At 53.5% G+C, this 17,004-nt stretch overlaps 8 protein-coding genes across 8 annotated transcripts; 5 read left to right on the plus strand and 3 right to left on the minus strand.

Annotated features, from left to right (window-relative positions):
• Positions 1–208: 208 nt before the first annotated feature.
• On the plus strand, positions 209–1,201 carry A1O5_08168 (uncharacterized protein; the record flags this gene model as incomplete). The annotated part of the gene is made up of 1 exon (XM_007748752.1): positions 209–1,201. The coding sequence occupies one exon, from the start codon at positions 209–211 to the stop codon at positions 1,199–1,201; it is 993 nt and encodes a 330-aa protein (XP_007746942.1).
• Positions 1,202–1,560: 359 nt separating this feature from the next.
• On the plus strand, positions 1,561–3,440 carry A1O5_08169 (uncharacterized protein; the record flags this gene model as incomplete). Its single annotated transcript, XM_007748753.1, has 4 exons — positions 1,561–2,253; positions 2,310–2,366; positions 2,418–2,501; positions 2,550–3,440. The coding sequence occupies exons 1-4, from the start codon at positions 1,579–1,581 to the stop codon at positions 3,438–3,440; spliced, it is 1,707 nt and encodes a 568-aa protein (XP_007746943.1). The 5' UTR covers positions 1,561–1,578.
• A 956-nt stretch (positions 3,441–4,396) lies between these two features.
• A1O5_08170 (uncharacterized protein) lies at positions 4,397–5,644 on the minus strand (the record flags this gene model as incomplete). Its single annotated transcript, XM_007748754.1, has 1 exon — positions 4,397–5,644. One exon carries the CDS (start codon positions 5,642–5,644, stop codon positions 4,397–4,399), a length of 1,248 nt encoding a protein of 415 aa, XP_007746944.1.
• Positions 5,645–7,658: 2,014 nt separating this feature from the next.
• On the minus strand, positions 7,659–8,913 carry A1O5_08171 (alcohol dehydrogenase; the record flags this gene model as incomplete). Its single annotated transcript, XM_007748755.1, has 4 exons — positions 7,659–8,137; positions 8,195–8,273; positions 8,324–8,697; positions 8,763–8,913. 4 exons carry the CDS (start codon positions 8,911–8,913, stop codon positions 7,659–7,661), a joined length of 1,083 nt encoding a protein of 360 aa, XP_007746945.1.
• Positions 8,914–10,281: 1,368 nt separating this feature from the next.
• Positions 10,282–11,319, plus strand: A1O5_08172 (uncharacterized protein; the record flags this gene model as incomplete). Its single annotated transcript, XM_007748756.1, has 1 exon — positions 10,282–11,319. One exon carries the CDS (start codon positions 10,282–10,284, stop codon positions 11,317–11,319), a length of 1,038 nt encoding a protein of 345 aa, XP_007746946.1.
• Positions 11,320–11,991: 672 nt separating this feature from the next.
• On the minus strand, positions 11,992–12,767 carry A1O5_08173 (large subunit ribosomal protein L6e; the record flags this gene model as incomplete). The annotated part of the gene is made up of 3 exons (XM_007748757.1): positions 11,992–12,144; positions 12,231–12,569; positions 12,642–12,767. 3 exons carry the CDS (start codon positions 12,765–12,767, stop codon positions 11,992–11,994), a joined length of 618 nt encoding a protein of 205 aa, XP_007746947.1.
• A 489-nt stretch (positions 12,768–13,256) lies between these two features.
• Positions 13,257–14,594, plus strand: A1O5_08174 (uncharacterized protein; the record flags this gene model as incomplete). Its single annotated transcript, XM_007748758.1, has 3 exons — positions 13,257–13,307; positions 13,369–13,949; positions 14,018–14,594. The coding sequence occupies 3 exons, from the start codon at positions 13,257–13,259 to the stop codon at positions 14,592–14,594; spliced, it is 1,209 nt and encodes a 402-aa protein (XP_007746948.1).
• A 222-nt stretch (positions 14,595–14,816) lies between these two features.
• A1O5_08175 (uncharacterized protein) lies at positions 14,817–16,973 on the plus strand (the record flags this gene model as incomplete). The annotated part of the gene is made up of 1 exon (XM_007748759.1): positions 14,817–16,973. The coding sequence occupies one exon, from the start codon at positions 14,817–14,819 to the stop codon at positions 16,971–16,973; it is 2,157 nt and encodes a 718-aa protein (XP_007746949.1).
• Between the last annotated feature and the right edge of the window lie 31 nt (positions 16,974–17,004).

The following is a 17,004-nucleotide window of genomic DNA, read 5'->3' on the forward strand; positions in this document are numbered from 1 at the left end:
TCGCCAATAAGCGAGATCCTGCATCGGATAAACATCGGATAAACAGTGATTGGTTTGTTCTTGGTTTGTGTGAGGCCTGTCCATCTTCTTGATCCTCCAAACTTCGACTCTTCGCCGGAGTAATTATTACCGGCCTGGTTTTGGCTCTCTGCCTCCACGCATTACTTCCTCCAGCCTTTACCCCCATTCAAGCGCGCTGGCTTGCGCCATGACAGATCTGCAGGATCATGACATGAACCTGGAAGAAGATTACGACGAAGAGGCCGACAGTGACTTTGAAGGCGATGGCTCGGGTCGTGAAGCCTTATCCTCTTCGTCCGATGACGATGATCGAAATGCCGACGGTGCGTCCCGTCGACCTCGCAAACGGCAAAAGACCGAAAAGTCACCGACTCAGGAAGAGTTGATCACAGAACTCGACTCAGGTGATGAGGTTACCATTCGCGAACAAAAGAAGGCGCGAAGGAAAGGAAAGAGAGATGAGCATAACGGAGATGACTCAGAAGGGTGGCGAGCCCGGACCCGCACTATGCGGACGAAGGAAGAGGAAGAAAGAAGCAGGAACAGACCAGCATCAAGCAAGGGGAGCATTCTCGATGTAAACAAGATATGGGAGGAGATGAACCAGCCAGGTCCACTTCCTCCTCCATGCGTTGAGGGTGACGCCGGCGACCAGACAGTGAGGTCTCGTGATGTTGGTTCTGTGAAAGAAGACACCGACAAAGAGAATGTGCCTGACGTCGATGGTGAAGAGACCATCACGATTAAGCGGACATACAAGTTCGCAGGTGAGATTCACGTTGAGGAAAAGACGGTTCCAAAGTCATCGGCAGAGGCGCGGCTGTGGCTATCTCAGCAAGACTCCTCAAAGTCGGGGGGCCTCTCGGCTGATGGCAAAGTCGTGAATCGACCGCTTCGCAAGATCTCCCGCTTTGATCCTAATTTCAATAATGCTGGCGCCTTCAGGGGGTCTTGGACTTCCTCAGCAACGCATGCAACCCAGTTCAAAGGTCCTAAGCTCAATGTTGTTGAGAAGAGTAAGATGGATTGGGCCGAGCATGTTGATACGGAGGGCCTCCAGGAGGAGTTGGATACCCATGCAAAGGCAAAAGAAGGCTATTTGACAAGAATGGACTTCCTGAAGCAAGTTGAAGAGCGCCGGGAAGCTGAAGCCAGGCTGGCGAGAACGAAAGGCCGTTAAAGAGCTACTCCCGCGCCTGCCCATGGCTGAACCCTGGAGTAGATCCCTCTTCTCGGATACAGGTCGCAGTCCGCTCTGCCAGCACCTGTCGGTCATGCTTGCTCCGGCCTTTGCGCTGCTTCCACTTCAGTGGCCTTGGTTGGACATGTCAGACTCGCGCCTCTTGAGGCTCGGCGCTCACATCTTCGTGGTATTCAGTTGTTTTGCCGCGGACAGTGACCACTGTTGTCTGTTGTCTGACTGTCTCACCCCTCACCGGTCCTTCTTTGATGAATCACATCCCATCACTGTCAACTACGTGCATTCGCTAAGCCGAGCTACCTTGTGCTTTAGCAGCCCTCTTCATGGAGAGCCGCTGTCCTTGTCCTGGCCCCAGGATGCATCACCCAAGTCCCCAGCTTCCAACTCCAACCTTTGCCCCTCCCCGTTGCGGATCACCAAGTGGACATGTAGGCAAAGGCAAAGGTCTCCTTACAAAGAGAATGGCGTCTGCCTCGCCTTTAAGAACGGTAGACACAAACACCTGCTCACCTTCTCGAGTTCGGCCAGTCTTGTCTGCCAGAACTTCGATCAACTCCAGGGCCAGCAGCATACCTACTACTCCTCTCGACGGGATACCTGGGGAGTTGTGGCCACGAATCCTCCGAACTACTGCTGCCGCTGAGACCAGTAATCCTGAACTTTCAATCGACGAAATCACCTCCACAAGACTGTCTCTCGATGATCAGGCCATCCTGGCCAATACGCCCAGAGAGGGTAGCTGCAAAGAGGCACAATCCCGCAAGCTTGTCATCAGAATGGCATTTGGTGGCATGTGGGGAGAAAACAGCGACCGTCTCAAGAGAATGACAAAGAGGTTGAAGAAAATACCAAACGGCTTATTCACACGCAAAGGATCGTTAGAAACGCTGCCAACTCCAACCACTCTTTCGCAGCCTCTTCCAGAGCCGACGCTGCCACAGTTGGAACTTACGACTGAACTCTGTGTCCAGACAACGTGCACATCGTCAAATACGGAAGATCTCGCTGAGACCAAATCAACCACCCCCGTGGTACGCTCCCAAGCCAACAATTCGATTTTCCAGCTTGTGCTGACCATGCTGAGCAGATGGATTACGAATGTAAGATCAAGGCATTAGGTTCATGTCCTGAAGAGATGGCAAAGGTACGACTTTGAGCGACAGCCTGAATAGTTTACACCTAACGACGTTTCGAGATATCCTCTTTCATTCGCGAAGATCTTCATGAAGTTACAAATAAAGACCGTACTCTACTGCCCTTGTGTTCGGGAAACCCCGAGGTCTGTCTGCCCACCCTCTTTCCTTTCGCTATGTGCTGACTGAGGTAGCGACTTCCACGTCATTTCAGAATGGCTCCTGTCTATGGTCACGCTGCCTCAACATCAACGGTCAACTCAATTCCTATCGCTGAAGACCGCTTGCTCCGTGTTCCACGCCCATTGAAGGCCTCCTCTCGACAAACTGTCACGAGGGCTTCCTCCGTCGGGAGCGTCGATGAGATGCGGAGCCATGCTTCTGGAAGCCGACGAGTTAGTCGACCCAGCTTGTCCAGTGGGTCAGTCAGACACAGCTACACTCCCAGTATTAGCCGGACATCACTGTCGGCGTCTCGCCCTGCCACCCACGCGGGATCGATATCCTCTTCAAGCACTACCATAGCCCCTCCGCGGAGACCAGTTGTATACATGGACACACCTATCTCGCGTTCTGATTATATTTTGGATGGCTATGACTCCAAGAAGCGCCCATCAGGAGCCTTCACAGCGCGGCCCGTGTCCAAAGGAGTTTCTATCCGGAGCAGTCAAGACGATCATGCAAATTTTTCCTTGAACTTACCTCCGGAGGTCGAAATCGGCCTCGGGGACATACCCGGGTACAAAAAGGTTCCACTCTACACGCCGAGGAGATTCGAAGTGGCAGAACTCTCTGAATCCTCACAACATGACGAGGCAGTCGAGCGGAAACAGAGATTTTTCCCTCACTTTGGACCGAAGAACTCCAGTCCAACGATTTCAGACATCTCATTTGGTTCACTACGGGGACAAACATCCATCCAGTCACATCTTGAAAGAGAAGCCATTGTTCGACAACAAAAAAGCGAGTCCGAGGCCCCTCCAGCCATGGGTGGTTGTGAGAAGCTCTCTAGAGCCTTGCGTGGTGCATGGTCGGAGAGCACTACCCGACTTTGGCAGAAGGGGTGCAAGCGGCACGGTCTCTAGGTGCGCATAATGGGGGCTGGTCTTCTTCGCAGGCTGCGAGAAAGGATGAAGCTCACCGGTGCTTGTTGGTATACGTTTACCTCCAGTGAGCCAAGCATTGTATTATCTCAAGCACGAGCTGGACGAGTCAAAGTGGGACAGAAGGATGAGCTTCGGGGAGTAAATTGTGCTCGGCATATGCATTTATGGTTTATTTTCTGTCCACAACGGAAAATGGACCTAGGTACTCTGTAGACAGCCTCAATAGCATGCAGGGATCAGGTCTACTTATGAGGATATTCCATACTCTGTTCTCTGCTCGGTACTTCTTACGATGGTGGCGGTACATACACAACCCCCCTCCCCTCCCTGCAGGCCACCAAAAACGCGACCCAGGCGCGAAAGGAGCTTGGCGCGCGTGTCACAGTCTACCTATGAAAATCTCTCTGCACTTGGAATGTCACCTTCGTCTCACTTTCAGCTTCGACCTTTTAACCAAATGCTTTCCTACGTACTAGTACTAGGCCACCAGTCTTTCACTACCATCTATTCTTGGTTTTACCTGCTTCCTTGGATGGGCGTCTGCTATTTTACAGGTTATCTTCAAGCAAAGTAGCCGTCTCCCCTGATCGCCCAATGCAGCACTGAAATCGAAACACTGGTCCCCGTTGAATGCCCGCTTTTCCTCCCAGTACTCGTACAAGGGCAAGTTCACGATGCTGACTTTGGAAACTTTGACATCCCTAACTTTTCAACGCGAGACAAGTTTTGCGCACAAGTTTTTCACCATTGATGCAGCTAAGCAAAGAAGTATTTTCAATCGCACGTGTCAGAAGAAAATACCTGAAACAGGAGCGGATCCGTCTGCTCAATCGCCTCAGTCCGATTTTCCCCCTGGGGAACCAGAAGTACCATCACACAGCTCCAGCACATCGGAGTAGACATGGCCAACATGAATCTGGCAGCTGGAGGCGGTGTCAATGGATCGGATACCCATTTTTGTCGAGCTCACCCACCCAATCTGGATCATAGAACTCGCTGTTCTTGTCCAGTGTGGCAACATATCGATTTCCCCGAACCCCAGGCCTTTTGGAGTGAGTATTTCTCAAATGACTTTTCAAGTTGTCTGTTCTGGAGAACGGTCTATTGCATTCAGAAACCCAACATCGATATGTTGTATGCATAGACTTTTCGTGTACAGTCTTTTCGTGTCGCTTCTTGTGCTCCTGTCTTTTGAATCGCTTCTGTTTTCCGGTATGTTTGTCGATACATCCCGGATAGCTGCAGGCAAATTCGTTTTGTGCGATGACCAGCTCACAGTTGACACCGGACTTGGGCGGAGTTGCTTTGGACTTCGATGACAAACTAGCAGGACGCTTTCGCTCATAATGGCGCCGCTGTAGCCGGTCAGTGTTTGGTCGTTGCTTTTTGGCTTCACCGAGAGCCTGCTGCAGCGAGCCATATGATAACTCCTCGACGTCATGCTGCGATGGCAGCACGCGCGGGGAGATCATCGACAGCGGACTACTGCTCAAGATTGCCGATGGAGTTATGTGCAATTTCAGAGGTGTGGATGGCTCAATCTTGTAACTTGGAGAGCTGGCCAAGGTTCCATGAAAGGCAACACTTGGTTCTATTGTCTCTGCAGGAGGATGAATGGCTGCAGATCTCCATGCAAACATATCGTCATCCGTTACCCTGATCATCGCACCCGACTCGGAACTCGAGGGCCCAGTAAATATCGATTTCGTCAACGCTGGATTTGTGTTGCCGTGGCTCAAACCGTGTACGTCTGCGTGGTATAATGGACGGCTAACTTCCGTCAGGAGCAGCTCATGCGTGCCATTCAGCAGAGAAAGACCAGAACATCCGGGCGTCTCCCACATGGATCTATGAGGACCGCGTTCTTCATCTTGCACCTGATGGAACATATGGTGACCGTCGGTAAGGTAAGCCGAGGGTTTCATGTACTGTTTGGAAGTCAGGTGTGCGCCGGGATCGAGCATCATGGGGGTGGTAGGACTCGCTGTCGTTGCTGAAGGAGTCCAGAATGCCTCGGGCGAGGCCGAGTAAGTAGAAGATGCGAGGGACGGGCGACGTAGGCCACCAGAGTCCGTGCTGGATGCATCTGAAGAGAAGAAACTAGACGAGAGCGAGGAACATTGCCCCATGAGCTCCAACGAGGAATCTCTGTCAAACTCCGGTCGTTCCAGCTGAGGTAACATCTCGAAAGCGCTTTCTTCAACCTTTGGGATCGGCTGATACACTAGACACCGGAGTCAACATGCTGATCCCCCATTGAATTGGGACACCAAATTGGTACTCACTGGTTTCGTTTTGACAATCGGGGGACATTTTTTGCATTTGTCCTTGAACTATCATCAACTTCAACTCAATGGAAAGGTTTGTTGAGGAGGAATGTCGAAGAGCTGGGGGAGCGTGGGAATAAAAAGGCCTATGTGCCTCGTTTGAAATCGACACACGGTGCGCGTATGTCTTGAACAGAATGCAAGGCGAAGGAATGTGTTTTCCTCCGAATGGTTCGCGACGGTGTGGCTACTCGACCCCACCCAGCGTGAATCGACGAGCTTAGGCCACTGGAAACATGGGAGTTTCATTTGGTCGAAGCCAGATTTGTCGACTCCGAATTCCTGAAAAAGGGATCATCCAGACACAGGCGAACCCGACTTGGATAGCCAGTACAGGATCGGCTTCTACTGTTCGGTACAGCGGCAAGGGGTGCTTGTTCGATGGACCTCGCGGAAGTTGAAGCACGAATCAAACGGCCTCGACAGCCTCCTATGATCGACGCAGGAGTGCCAGATCAGGCTTGGGAGATTCTTGCCCTTGGATGAAGGATAGACCACCTATAGGAAGCCTGGCCACGTTCATACGCTCAGCGGGCGGCAAAAGCCGGAAGTCTAGAAATGAAAGTCTTGTACGCTGGAAGGGGGGATTGACTGGTTCCAGACCACAGATTTCGGCGAGCTGCACAGATGAAAGAGGATCCCGATTCGCCCATCGTTACTCCCCGAAGGTCAAGATTCAGAAGGCTGGTCATGCGCATTCAAGACCTGTTCGCGATAGCCTTGCATGATGCTTGATACCAAGGTAAACGATTCACGATAAGGTAACACCGGGTCGCTATCGATTGCACTATCACTTAAAGTGCTTGCATGCCAGAGACCACCTTGCAGGATGTCAAGTCTGTCAACATGGGGACGTATGCAGCTACCTTGAGCGAGACGAGGTAGAGTGCTACAAGTGAACATCCCTGTCTCTCAACTGACAGGTGCATTCCAAAGTGGAGTCGGCCTCAAATGCGAACCCGTCAATGAGCCGCGAACATCTGGGCAGCATGCCACTTCGACAAAAAGAGAAATTCGGTTCTTTTGTTGGGGATTGGTGCCCATGATCTAGTTGAGCCATGCCCAGCATTTGCAGTCAAACCTGCATTATGAGACCATGGGCTTAGGCCCGGCTTTGGAATGACCAGGATGACTTTGGGACGGCTTTCTTTTGTCTTTTCCATTCAGCCAATAGTGACACCAACCCGGGGTTGTGCAAGGGATGACGGCGCGGTGGGGATGCGGCACACCCAAATGCTCCCGGGCTTGGTCAAGTCGGTATGTGCCCAACTGCCACAACGCCAAACTGGGTCGAGATGAGCGACCGTGGCATGAATGCCAAGATGCTGGCGACGCAGACGCTCTGACCATGCTGCAGGAACCCAGCGAGACAGCCAGTGCAGACCAAAAACTGGCGTCCCCGCCTCCAGGATCCAGATTGGCATGTTGCGCCGTCAGCATAATATCATTGGTGAGCACTTCTCAGACACGACCTAGACATTTACTAGACGCTGAATGTCGTGCATACTGACATCACCGTACCCTAGGATGTTCCTTGAGTCTCGCGGTTTACCGAGTCCCTGTGGCTGACATCGCTAGCACCCACAGTCGAGGTTGGAATGAGATGTGTTCAGTATCTCTGCATCCTGACCTGTGCATCGCATTGCATTGCATTTCCCGTCTACGGATCATCTTTTGGCAGAAGATCTATGCGAACTGCCTGCGAACCATCTTGCCAGATCCAGTCTGGGGACTTCGTTGACAGACTATGCCTCCACACAGCCTTTACAGCGAGTTTTCCTTGAGAAGCAACGCCGACAACCTCCACAAGTAGGGCCCACCACCTTTCCAGCCCCGTTCGCCTGCATTCATAATGGTGTATTGCTCGGCGCTACAGCTCCAGCACGATTCGGCCAGGCACATCTCCCTTTTCAAGGAGCTGATACACCTCTGGCAGGTCCCTGAAAGGTCGCACTTGGACATGCGGTTTGACTTTCCCATTCCGAACAAATTCCACGGCCTCGAGTGTTTCTTTCAAGGATCCTACTAGATTCCCTTGGATCTTGAGTCCTCGGATGACGATGGTAGCCACCGGGGTGTCGAGACGCACGTCCCCAGGAGGTATCCCCACCGTGCATAAAGACCCACCAATCCTAATCATATCAGCCAGCCCTCTGAAGGCAAGAGGGTGGCCGCTTGTGACGACAACGGCATGTGAACCCCCGCCAGTAATGTTCACGATCTCCTCTGGAAGGTCCTTGCACCTTGAGAAGTCGACATACCTGGCCCCGAGAGACTCCACAAATTGCTGCTTCTCGGTCCCTGCATCGACCCCGACCACTCTTGCACCTAGAGCAAGGCCGTATTGCACTGTTGAGCTCTGTCAGCCGACTCTCGCTGCAGGCGACGAGCAAGCGATGGCCGTACCTGCGAAGTGGCCTAACCCGCCACCTGCTCCGATGACTGTGAGCCATTCTCCTTGTTTCAAATTTGCGTTTTTGACAGCCTCATATAATCAGCACCTCTTATGTTCTATTGGAAACGGGTGGGAATCACCTTGTATGCGGTCACCCCAGCACAGAGAGCAGGTCCAGCGACCTTTGGATCAATGTCTTGAGGCAACTCGGTCAAATACTTGGTGTCGAGCACACAGTATTGCTGGAAGCTGCCATCTTCATGGTGCAAATGATTTGTTGCGCTGGTGCAGTGCTGGTCGCGGCCAGAAGTACAGTACTCACATTGGTGGCATACTCGCGAAGCAAAGCGGATGCCCACGAGAGTGCCTAGCTGGAGTCTCTCATTCGGAGACAAGTTGGGACCGAATGCGACAACTCGCCCGACTCCTTCGTGTCCGCCTACATGAGGCAGTTTAATGTTCGTAATAGGGAGACCATCGGCGCCAGTAGCAGTTCCAGCTTTGGTATGGAGATCTGTGCGAATCAGAACAAACCCCTAAGCTTATCAAACACCGAACGAAAAGGTTTGCTTGACCAACCACTTTGGCAGACACCAGTGTACAAGACCTTCACCAAGATCTCGTCTTCCCCGGGCAGACTGACTGGGTAACCGTCATCGAATTCGACAGGGCCGCCTTGCCTCCGGACTATTGCAGCCGTCTGGGTCTTGGGAATACTGTTCTCGGCCATTGCGCAGATATGAACAATAATGGATAGGCTTCGCGATGGACTCTACTACTCTCGTCGGCACAAGTCCCTTTTTATTCAACGGAGTAAATCTCTCAGCCACTTTGCTCCCACGAGCGGACGGGCCTTGTAATCGGCGAGCACAGATGGCGACAAGTTACACAACACTTTAGGCGGCAATCCCACACACCAGGAGTGGCGTCACAGAACAACAAAGGTCGGACAAAGTGCCTTTCCAGGCCAAAGCCGTCCAAACAGATGAGCTGGTCTTTTGCGGGATGCCCGCCATCCTCTGATTCACTGACTCCCTGGGTACCTGGTCCCGTGCTCTGCTCTGGTAGCTCTGCATAATGCAAACCCCGCATCTGGCTAATTGCGAGAGTCAATCTTTGACTAACAACGCATCCTTGGGGGCCCCCAAGGCCTTCGTGACAGCTGCCATCGGTTACTTGACTGAACTCAGGGGGGCTGAATATAAGGTTTCTGTCAAAGTTCGACTATCTCTTTGCAAGGGCTTTGACAGACTTCGGCTGGCCAGTCAAGCGACGACCGAAAAGAAATCCAGGATGAGAAAGCTGTCAATAGGAGTGGAACACTGGCATTTGAAACGGGCTCCAGGCTCTGGCTGAGGGCAGTATTTTTCTCTTGCCGGATTGATCTTAACTCGATCCTAGGGTGGGAAAAAACCCAAGGGCTCCCCTTTCGGCGACTTGATGGCCCGGATTCATAGCGAGAGGGAATGAAACAGGGACCAGTGGCAGTGAAAACTGACATATGCAAGCACTTTGTGTCGCTGATCTTGAACGTGGGGTTAAAGGATTGTGCCCCATGCCCCAAGGGCGATCAACTATCCCACGACGAAGATTGGGGTCTTCCTCGATAGATCCGCCGGATGTCTGTCAAGTGTGGTAGTACAGGGTACAGAGGTGGAAGGCAGGATTTTGATCAGCGGGGAATGTGTGGCAGGGATGCCTCGCCTCGCTCGATACCCCGGAGTCACGTGCGACGCACTGGGCGAGTTGGTAGATCCCCTATGACGTCTATCAAACAATAGTCCAGTCCACCAACATGCTGCCTGCGCTTTCTCTGCCAGCCACTGCTGCGCGGTCGAGTTTTTGCTATTTTCTGCCTTGTATCGACAATGGACAGGAGGGGGACTCAATGACCCGAACTCCACAACTCCTCCTCTTCTCATCTGATCTAACATCGCCCTCAATGGCATCCTCGTACAATCCGGCCTGCTATTTGCCTTACTCATGGGCGTCCTACCTCCCCGATGCTATTTCTTGCCCTCCTCCTCCTTCCTTGGCCCAAACTCTCTACAGCTATGCGATCTCGCCCTTCTTGTCGACATACACCGCTTTACGCACCATGACGGACGCACTCATTGGACTGCCAATGCTCTCTTTCCTCCTGATACCGACCATGTCCTCCTACTCGACATCCCTCAATCTCTTGTTCTTCTACTTGACCTGGTCGACTCTGGTCCTCTCACACCCTCCGCTTCGAGTTGAGGTGGTCGCCTCTCTGGCGGTTAGGGTTTTATTCTACATCGCCCCTTCACTGTTCTTCTTGGGGTTTGACGCGCTCATTCCCTCTGTGGCCGAAACCCTCAAAGCATCGGGCGACTCCGCATTGCCGTTCAAGAACGCCAATCGAAAAAGGACACTAGCTATGTTGCGCATACTGGGCTGGTCGACCTTCAACATTCTCCTGGGGGTTCTGGTTCAAGCCCTTGTGGAGCTCCTCTTTACACGCGTCCTCTTATGGCGCTCTGCATTGCGCGTGACGACAACCCTGCCTTTGCCATGGGGTATTCTCAAGGACCTCGCACGGGGATATCTCCTCCGCGAAATCATTGCGTACGTCCTGCACAGATATATCCTGCACGACTGGCATCATACGGTTTCCCTGAGCAGGGCACATCGAGACTGGTACCACGCCCTCGCCAACATCTCCGCGCCTTTTCCCCTCAGCGCTAGTTACGACCATCCGGTCGCCTATCTCGTCCGCTCCTTCTTGCCGACTTACGTCCCTGCGGTGCTGTTCCGATTTCACCTCCTGACCTACATACTCTACCTTACTCTTATTTCGCTGGAAGAAACATTTGCACACAGTGGGTACTCCACAATGCCCACCAATTTCATACTGGGAGGAATAGCACGTCGGACCGACAATCACTTACTATGCGGCGGAGAGGGGAACTTTGGGCCGTGGGGGCTGTGCGATTTGGTTATGGGCACGTCTGTCGGGGCGGACATTGTTGACGATGTGGTCGCCGAAGCGGATAAGCATGATGTGCCGGAAAGGATGGCGAAGATGAAGAATAGGGCGAAGAAGGTCAACGGAAAGGTCAACGATACGAAAGGAGGTGTGCGGAGGAGGACGAGGAATCGAAGCGAGGATTGAAGAGAACGTCTGTGACCATCTACGAGAGATTAGATGTGTCACCATATCGCGGTAGAATGTTGGCGATTTGTTGCCGTTCGATATAGTGAGAGGAACTGATCTGTTAGCAAGCGCTTTCAATTGAACAAGTGGAGGACTCTCGGGACCCTAGCATGTAGCGGCTCATCTTGGTTTTGGGCCAATTTCATTACTTGCATTCGATGCTTGACACATTTCCCTGTATTTGGTCTCTTGGTCCTGATAATGAAACGTACATTATCGGCCACGATTGCATGAAAGCTCCGTCTCTGTTTTTATTGATCGGCAAGTTCATGCCATTGCTCAAACCGGCCCCGTCCCACTTTGTCACAGCATGGTTCGGTCTTTTTTGGTTCTTGCTTCGTGTGGGAAAAGGGTAGTAGAGTGCTGCTTGGAAAAATCTCCCCCTGGACGTTGTGGTGCAAGCAATGCACACCTCATAGCGCCCCCGCCCGGCTCTCAGTTTTCTATCTCAGCTCCTCTCTGTTGGATCTTTCTGCCGCCGCTCCCAAGCAACGCACGCACGCACACTCCTTGCGTCCCAACACCCCCCCATACATACATACATGCATGACCACTTTCGGCTCCCCCTGCTCTGCTCTCAAGTCGAATGACTGGCTGGCGGCTTGCGCTGCGCCTAGGGCTCAGCCCAGTCTAAAAAGCCATCTCGTGGGGCTTCTGGCCGTGTCTCAGGCTGAAGCTGGACTTCAAGTAGCTGGCGAGGAACTCTTCGTTCTTGATTGCGGAAAGTATGGGCTTGTCGATGGTCTTCTGGTCGGCTGCGCGTTCGGAGGCGGGTGCCTTCTTCTGCAAAAGGAGAAACGTCTCAGTTAGTCTCTTGAGCACTGCCAATGTAAAATGGAAATGACTACGGGCTGTTGCTGGTTCCTTACCTCGGGCTTCTCCCCCTGCTTCAGAAACGCCTCCTCGCCCTTCTGCTTTCTGCTCTTCTTCTCCCGTGCAAAGTACTCTGGGCTGGCAATCTTGTCCAGTGTCGACTGGTCAAGGCCACTGAGGTCGACCTTTGTGGATGTGGCAATGACGTATCTGGAGTTCACTCGTCGGAGAGGCACCCCATTGATCTTGAAGGGGCCGGTGACGAGGAGCGCGCCTTCCTTGAGGTTCTTGAGCAGGATGACTCGCTTGCCGCGGAATCGACCGGCCAGGAGGATCAGGACGGCACCGGGTTGTAGCGAGGCTCGAGGTTTGGCTGGGTGAAGCGACTTGCGGGCCTAGGATTGTTTGGTGCACCGGTCAGTCGACGGGGTTCTCTAGGGGTCTTCCGATATTTTTCATTGACTTACCTTTTTGCGTTGAGGCTCGTCGTAGGCGGGATACCACTTCCTGGCTTTCTGAGAGGGATGGGGCACAGATCGCTCGCCCGACCCGAACTTCTTGACGACGGCTGGTTTGGCCTCCGTAGAAGACATTTTGACCTTCAACCTTGACCACGCGGGCTGGAGATGCGAGAATGAGTTTCGTGGTGTTGGTCGCCGGATTGTGTGGTGGGAGAGTCGATATCCAAGCGCAGAATCGGGAAAGTGTGCGATTTCATTTCTTGGCGTGGGCACATGCAGGTTCCGATCTTGGGTGCAATGGAAATTCGCCATTGGGGGGAAGTGCATCACGTGACTGACTTGGTGACTGCAGCCAAGAGCTTTTTGTTCCCGCAGTTCGCATGGTCCAACCTACTGCACAGTAGGTACATAGGCTCCGCCTCGTACGACCAGGCTTCATATGCTGTCGTCCTCTATCCAAACGGTCATGCTAATACAACCACCTCTCGAGTCTCAAGGCCGAAGTGTGTAAAGGCATTTTAAAGCTTTGGCACTGAATTCAACCCGTCAAATTCTTCAATATTGCATCGTCTGCGCAACTGAAGCTTCCCGCATTCCCTTTCGTTTCGTCATCCTCATACAATGTCTATTTCTCCTATCCTCACGTTCAAGGCAGGGCTCTGTGAGCTTGACGTAAGCGTTGAGGCTTCCCATGACTCCCTTTTCCAGTCTGCTAACTGCTATCTTTTTCCAGACGAGCACCTCACCTCCACGGGCTAAACCTCTTCCCACTCCTGGATACCTCTACCTCTACACAGAAGAACTCCTCCACTTATGCTGGCGACCGAGAACCGCTCCGTTGGACCAACCGCAACTGGACTTGCTGATGCTTCCAACGGACGGGTCGTTCACTCCCTATCAACCTACCAGCGCAGAAAACCCATCCAATCCGAAGACGCCCACGAACGGAAGAATCTACGTTCTCAAGTTCAGCTCCAGTTCGCAAAGATACCTTTTCTGGTTGCAATCCCGCAGTCAGCATCCACAGGGCGACCCATCATGGTTCTCCGCTCGAGATTTGAAACTAGGCCAAATCGTGAACAACCTTCTCCAGGGCGAAGAAGTCGATGTCCAAGAACAAATGGCCAGTTTGCCCCAGGATCAAAATTCCCCAGACGACGAAGGGCCGGAGCCGATGGAGGAGGTGGAAGGGACGGATCATGACCCTAATCGTCGCCCTTCAGGTGGCCCAGGAGCGGGACCTGATGCCACAGGCGGGGATTTTCGCGAAGAAGGTGAAGAGTCTCGCGAGGGCGGGGCAGACGGCGGACGAGCGTAGGTACCTGCACCGTCGTGCGTTTCCCCTTCTGTTGCCAAGTCAGCTATCTGACTTCCCACATCAGGTCGGCCGCGGGTGGGTTAGATGCGAGTGCCTTGGTTCGGAGTTTTCTTCAATCCATGGAACAACGCAGCCAACGACAAGGACCCCAAGAAAAGCTATTCACGACCCTCGCAGACCTGCTAACACCGGCATCAACAATACCATTGCTCGAGTCCGCCGACGACAAATTATTGAACCGGCTGTTTGATTGCCTCCCTCATCAATTGCCGGATTTAGTGCAGGCTTCGGTTGACACGTCAGCCTTGACAAATCCGAACTCGACTCCTGAGGAGAAGGATGCTGTGGGAGAGGCATTGACCGAAGCTAAAAAGACCATGTTGCGGAAAGTTTTGCACTCGCCACAGTTCTCGCAAAGTCTGGCCAGTCTGACGGTTGCACTGAGAGAAGGTGGTCTTCCGATAATTAGTGAGACTTTCAAGATCCCGGTACGTAACGGTGGATATCTCAGACATGGCGGAGTACCCATGGGCGGTGGCGAGGCTGTGGAGGCTTTCATGGCGGGAGTGAAACAGGACGTCGAAGACAGATTGGCGAGAGGAGATGAGGATCTGGCAGCGGACCGGATGGATGAGGACTAAGTGTCTGCGCGTCTATCCTCCATCGAGCCAGAATAGTCCACCTCTGTCCTTAAGCTGAGATGGTTGTCAGATATGACCCGTCAGAGGGTTCGCCTTTGTTGCCGTTCCTAACCAATCGGACCAAAGGCCCTCCATCTCCATAGCTTCAAGATTCCCCAATATACAACTATCTTAACAAACTCCTCTGACCTGCAGCCTGTGGAAGGGCAGCACCACCAAAAGATGAGTGAAGAAACTTTACCAAACCTTAATGTCCCAATTTCCTGTCCGTTTACAATCTATGAGATTGAATCCAGCTGGCCGACAAACTCGACCACGTATTTGATCCGCGAGCACGATAAGTACGGAGAGTTCCCGCACATCTATGCGAAGATCTGCAGTGTTCCCCTCGCGTCTGCTACAGCGAATAGTCCTAGTCTGAAGCACAGCAAAGGCTGTCGGGGAGATGGAAATGCGATTTCGAACGAGTTGGAAGGATGCAAAGTCATCGTCCTCAGCGACACGGGCTGCGGGACAGAGGTGTCCAGTTCCAATTCCCACCAAGTTCCTCCACCACAGGACAACGGCGAGCAGAAACGATCCGATGTGCGTGCTGAGCCTGATGTCTGGAACATTCGCACGTTTCTCGAGTACACGATCAACCCCGGCGGCAGGATACCCTACCTCGTCATGACCACGCATTGTCATTACGATCATATCATGGGCATTGGGAAACTGCCTCCCACGTCGACGACGGCAACAGGGCGCGAGGATCGAAAGGATCATGTCTCCAGGAATGTCCTGTCTGATGGATGTGCGCACCCTCCAACGACGGTCCTATCGTCCTCTTACGGCAAATCGTTCGTCACGCCATACTCCAATCTCCAGAGCCATAGCCTCTGCGACAAACTCAACCTCCAGGCGCCACGATACGACGTGGGAATATGGGCCAAGGACATGTCCCGCGTCGTCTTAGCGCATCCAACTCTCTCATCCTCGTCCCCCACAGCAGCTACCTCTTCGCCGTCACCGCCCGCCAGCATAGTAACGCCTTTGACCATCCTTCATACCCCCGGCCACACGCCGGACTCTCTCTCATGGTACGACTCAGACCTCCGCCTTTTATGTGTCGGGGACAGTTTCTACGTGAAAGAGACCGCGGCCACTCGGAATGCAAAGTGGGGTCCAGAACCGCCCATGCCGGTCATATTTGATTTGGAGAGCGATTTGGCCCAGTGGTGGAAGAGTCTAATGAAGGTGTTGGACTTTGTCCGGGAGAGGAATGCAGAGGGTGAGAAGGAGGAGGGCTGGGGGAATGAGAGATTGAGAGTGGAAACGAGAGAGGATGCAGATGCAGATGCAGATGCTGCTGCTGCTGCTGCTGCTGCTGCTGCTGCTGCTGGTGACGATGACGATGATGGGTTTGTATACATCGATGCCGAAGACGTGCCGTCCACGCCGTCGAAGAAAGAAGCGGGATTGGAAACAAGGCGTACCATCCCCCAACCTCGTCCTGAGGATGAGCTGCAAGCGGCCCCCAATGCGAAGACAACACCCGAGAAAACAGTCCTAGGAAGACAAGCAAAGTCACCACCACCGACTCAACAAACGGGCTTCGACATCCCGTCACCCAGTCAACGCGGCGTCATCGCCTTACCGATCCTTTCCACCCCGAGGGGCCGTCTCCCGGACAGTGCAGAGCAGACCGACGACGTGTGGATGATGGTCGTCGATCCAGTAGTTTCTCGACCCCGTCCTCAAGTTCCTCAACGCAACGGCCCCGACCAGTGTTCGGCCCGATTTCGTCTCGAGCCCGTGATAGCGCCACCGCAACGTGTTGCTCGCCCGCGTCCTCTGCCGAAGACGATAGTGACCAAGGATACGAATCCACCTCGTCGTCTTCGCCTCTCTTTCCAAGCCGGCGCGGGAAGGCGTCCCCGAGTGCGCCTTTGCGCCGCGCACACGACCCTCTCCGTGGACGCCGAGTGGGCCATCCTCTGCATGCGGCGCTTCATGACCAGGGTCCTCGAGGGCGACGTGCCCTGCAGACGGGCCGAGGACGGGCCCCGCGGCGAAGAGCGCTGGATCTGGGACGACGCGCTGTCGTCTTCTCGCTCGGATGCAGCCTCCTCGTCGCGCGAGCGAAGCGCCCTCACGACGGCGGAAACGAGGCGTGATGCCGTCCGCGTGGCTCTCCAGGACGTCGAGCGCGCAGACCCAGACACCAACCATGGACAAGGACACGGGCATGAGCATGAGCGGAATGCAACCTCGCCGTCTTCTCCGACCAAGTACAGGCGCAACTCCAATTCCAATTACAGCTACAGCGTCCTCGCGCCGCTGAGCGTCATTGAGGAAGCGCGCAGAAGCATTCTCAGGGGTCCTGCCGGGGTGGTCTAGTGTACTGGGTATGCGGTGTGGTGTAGTGCGG

Source organism: Cladophialophora psammophila (genome assembly GCF_000585535.1).
Source record: "Cladophialophora psammophila CBS 110553 chromosome Unknown aczJe-supercont1.13, whole genome shotgun sequence".
Classification (NCBI taxonomy): domain Eukaryota; kingdom Fungi; phylum Ascomycota; class Eurotiomycetes; order Chaetothyriales; family Herpotrichiellaceae; genus Cladophialophora; species Cladophialophora psammophila.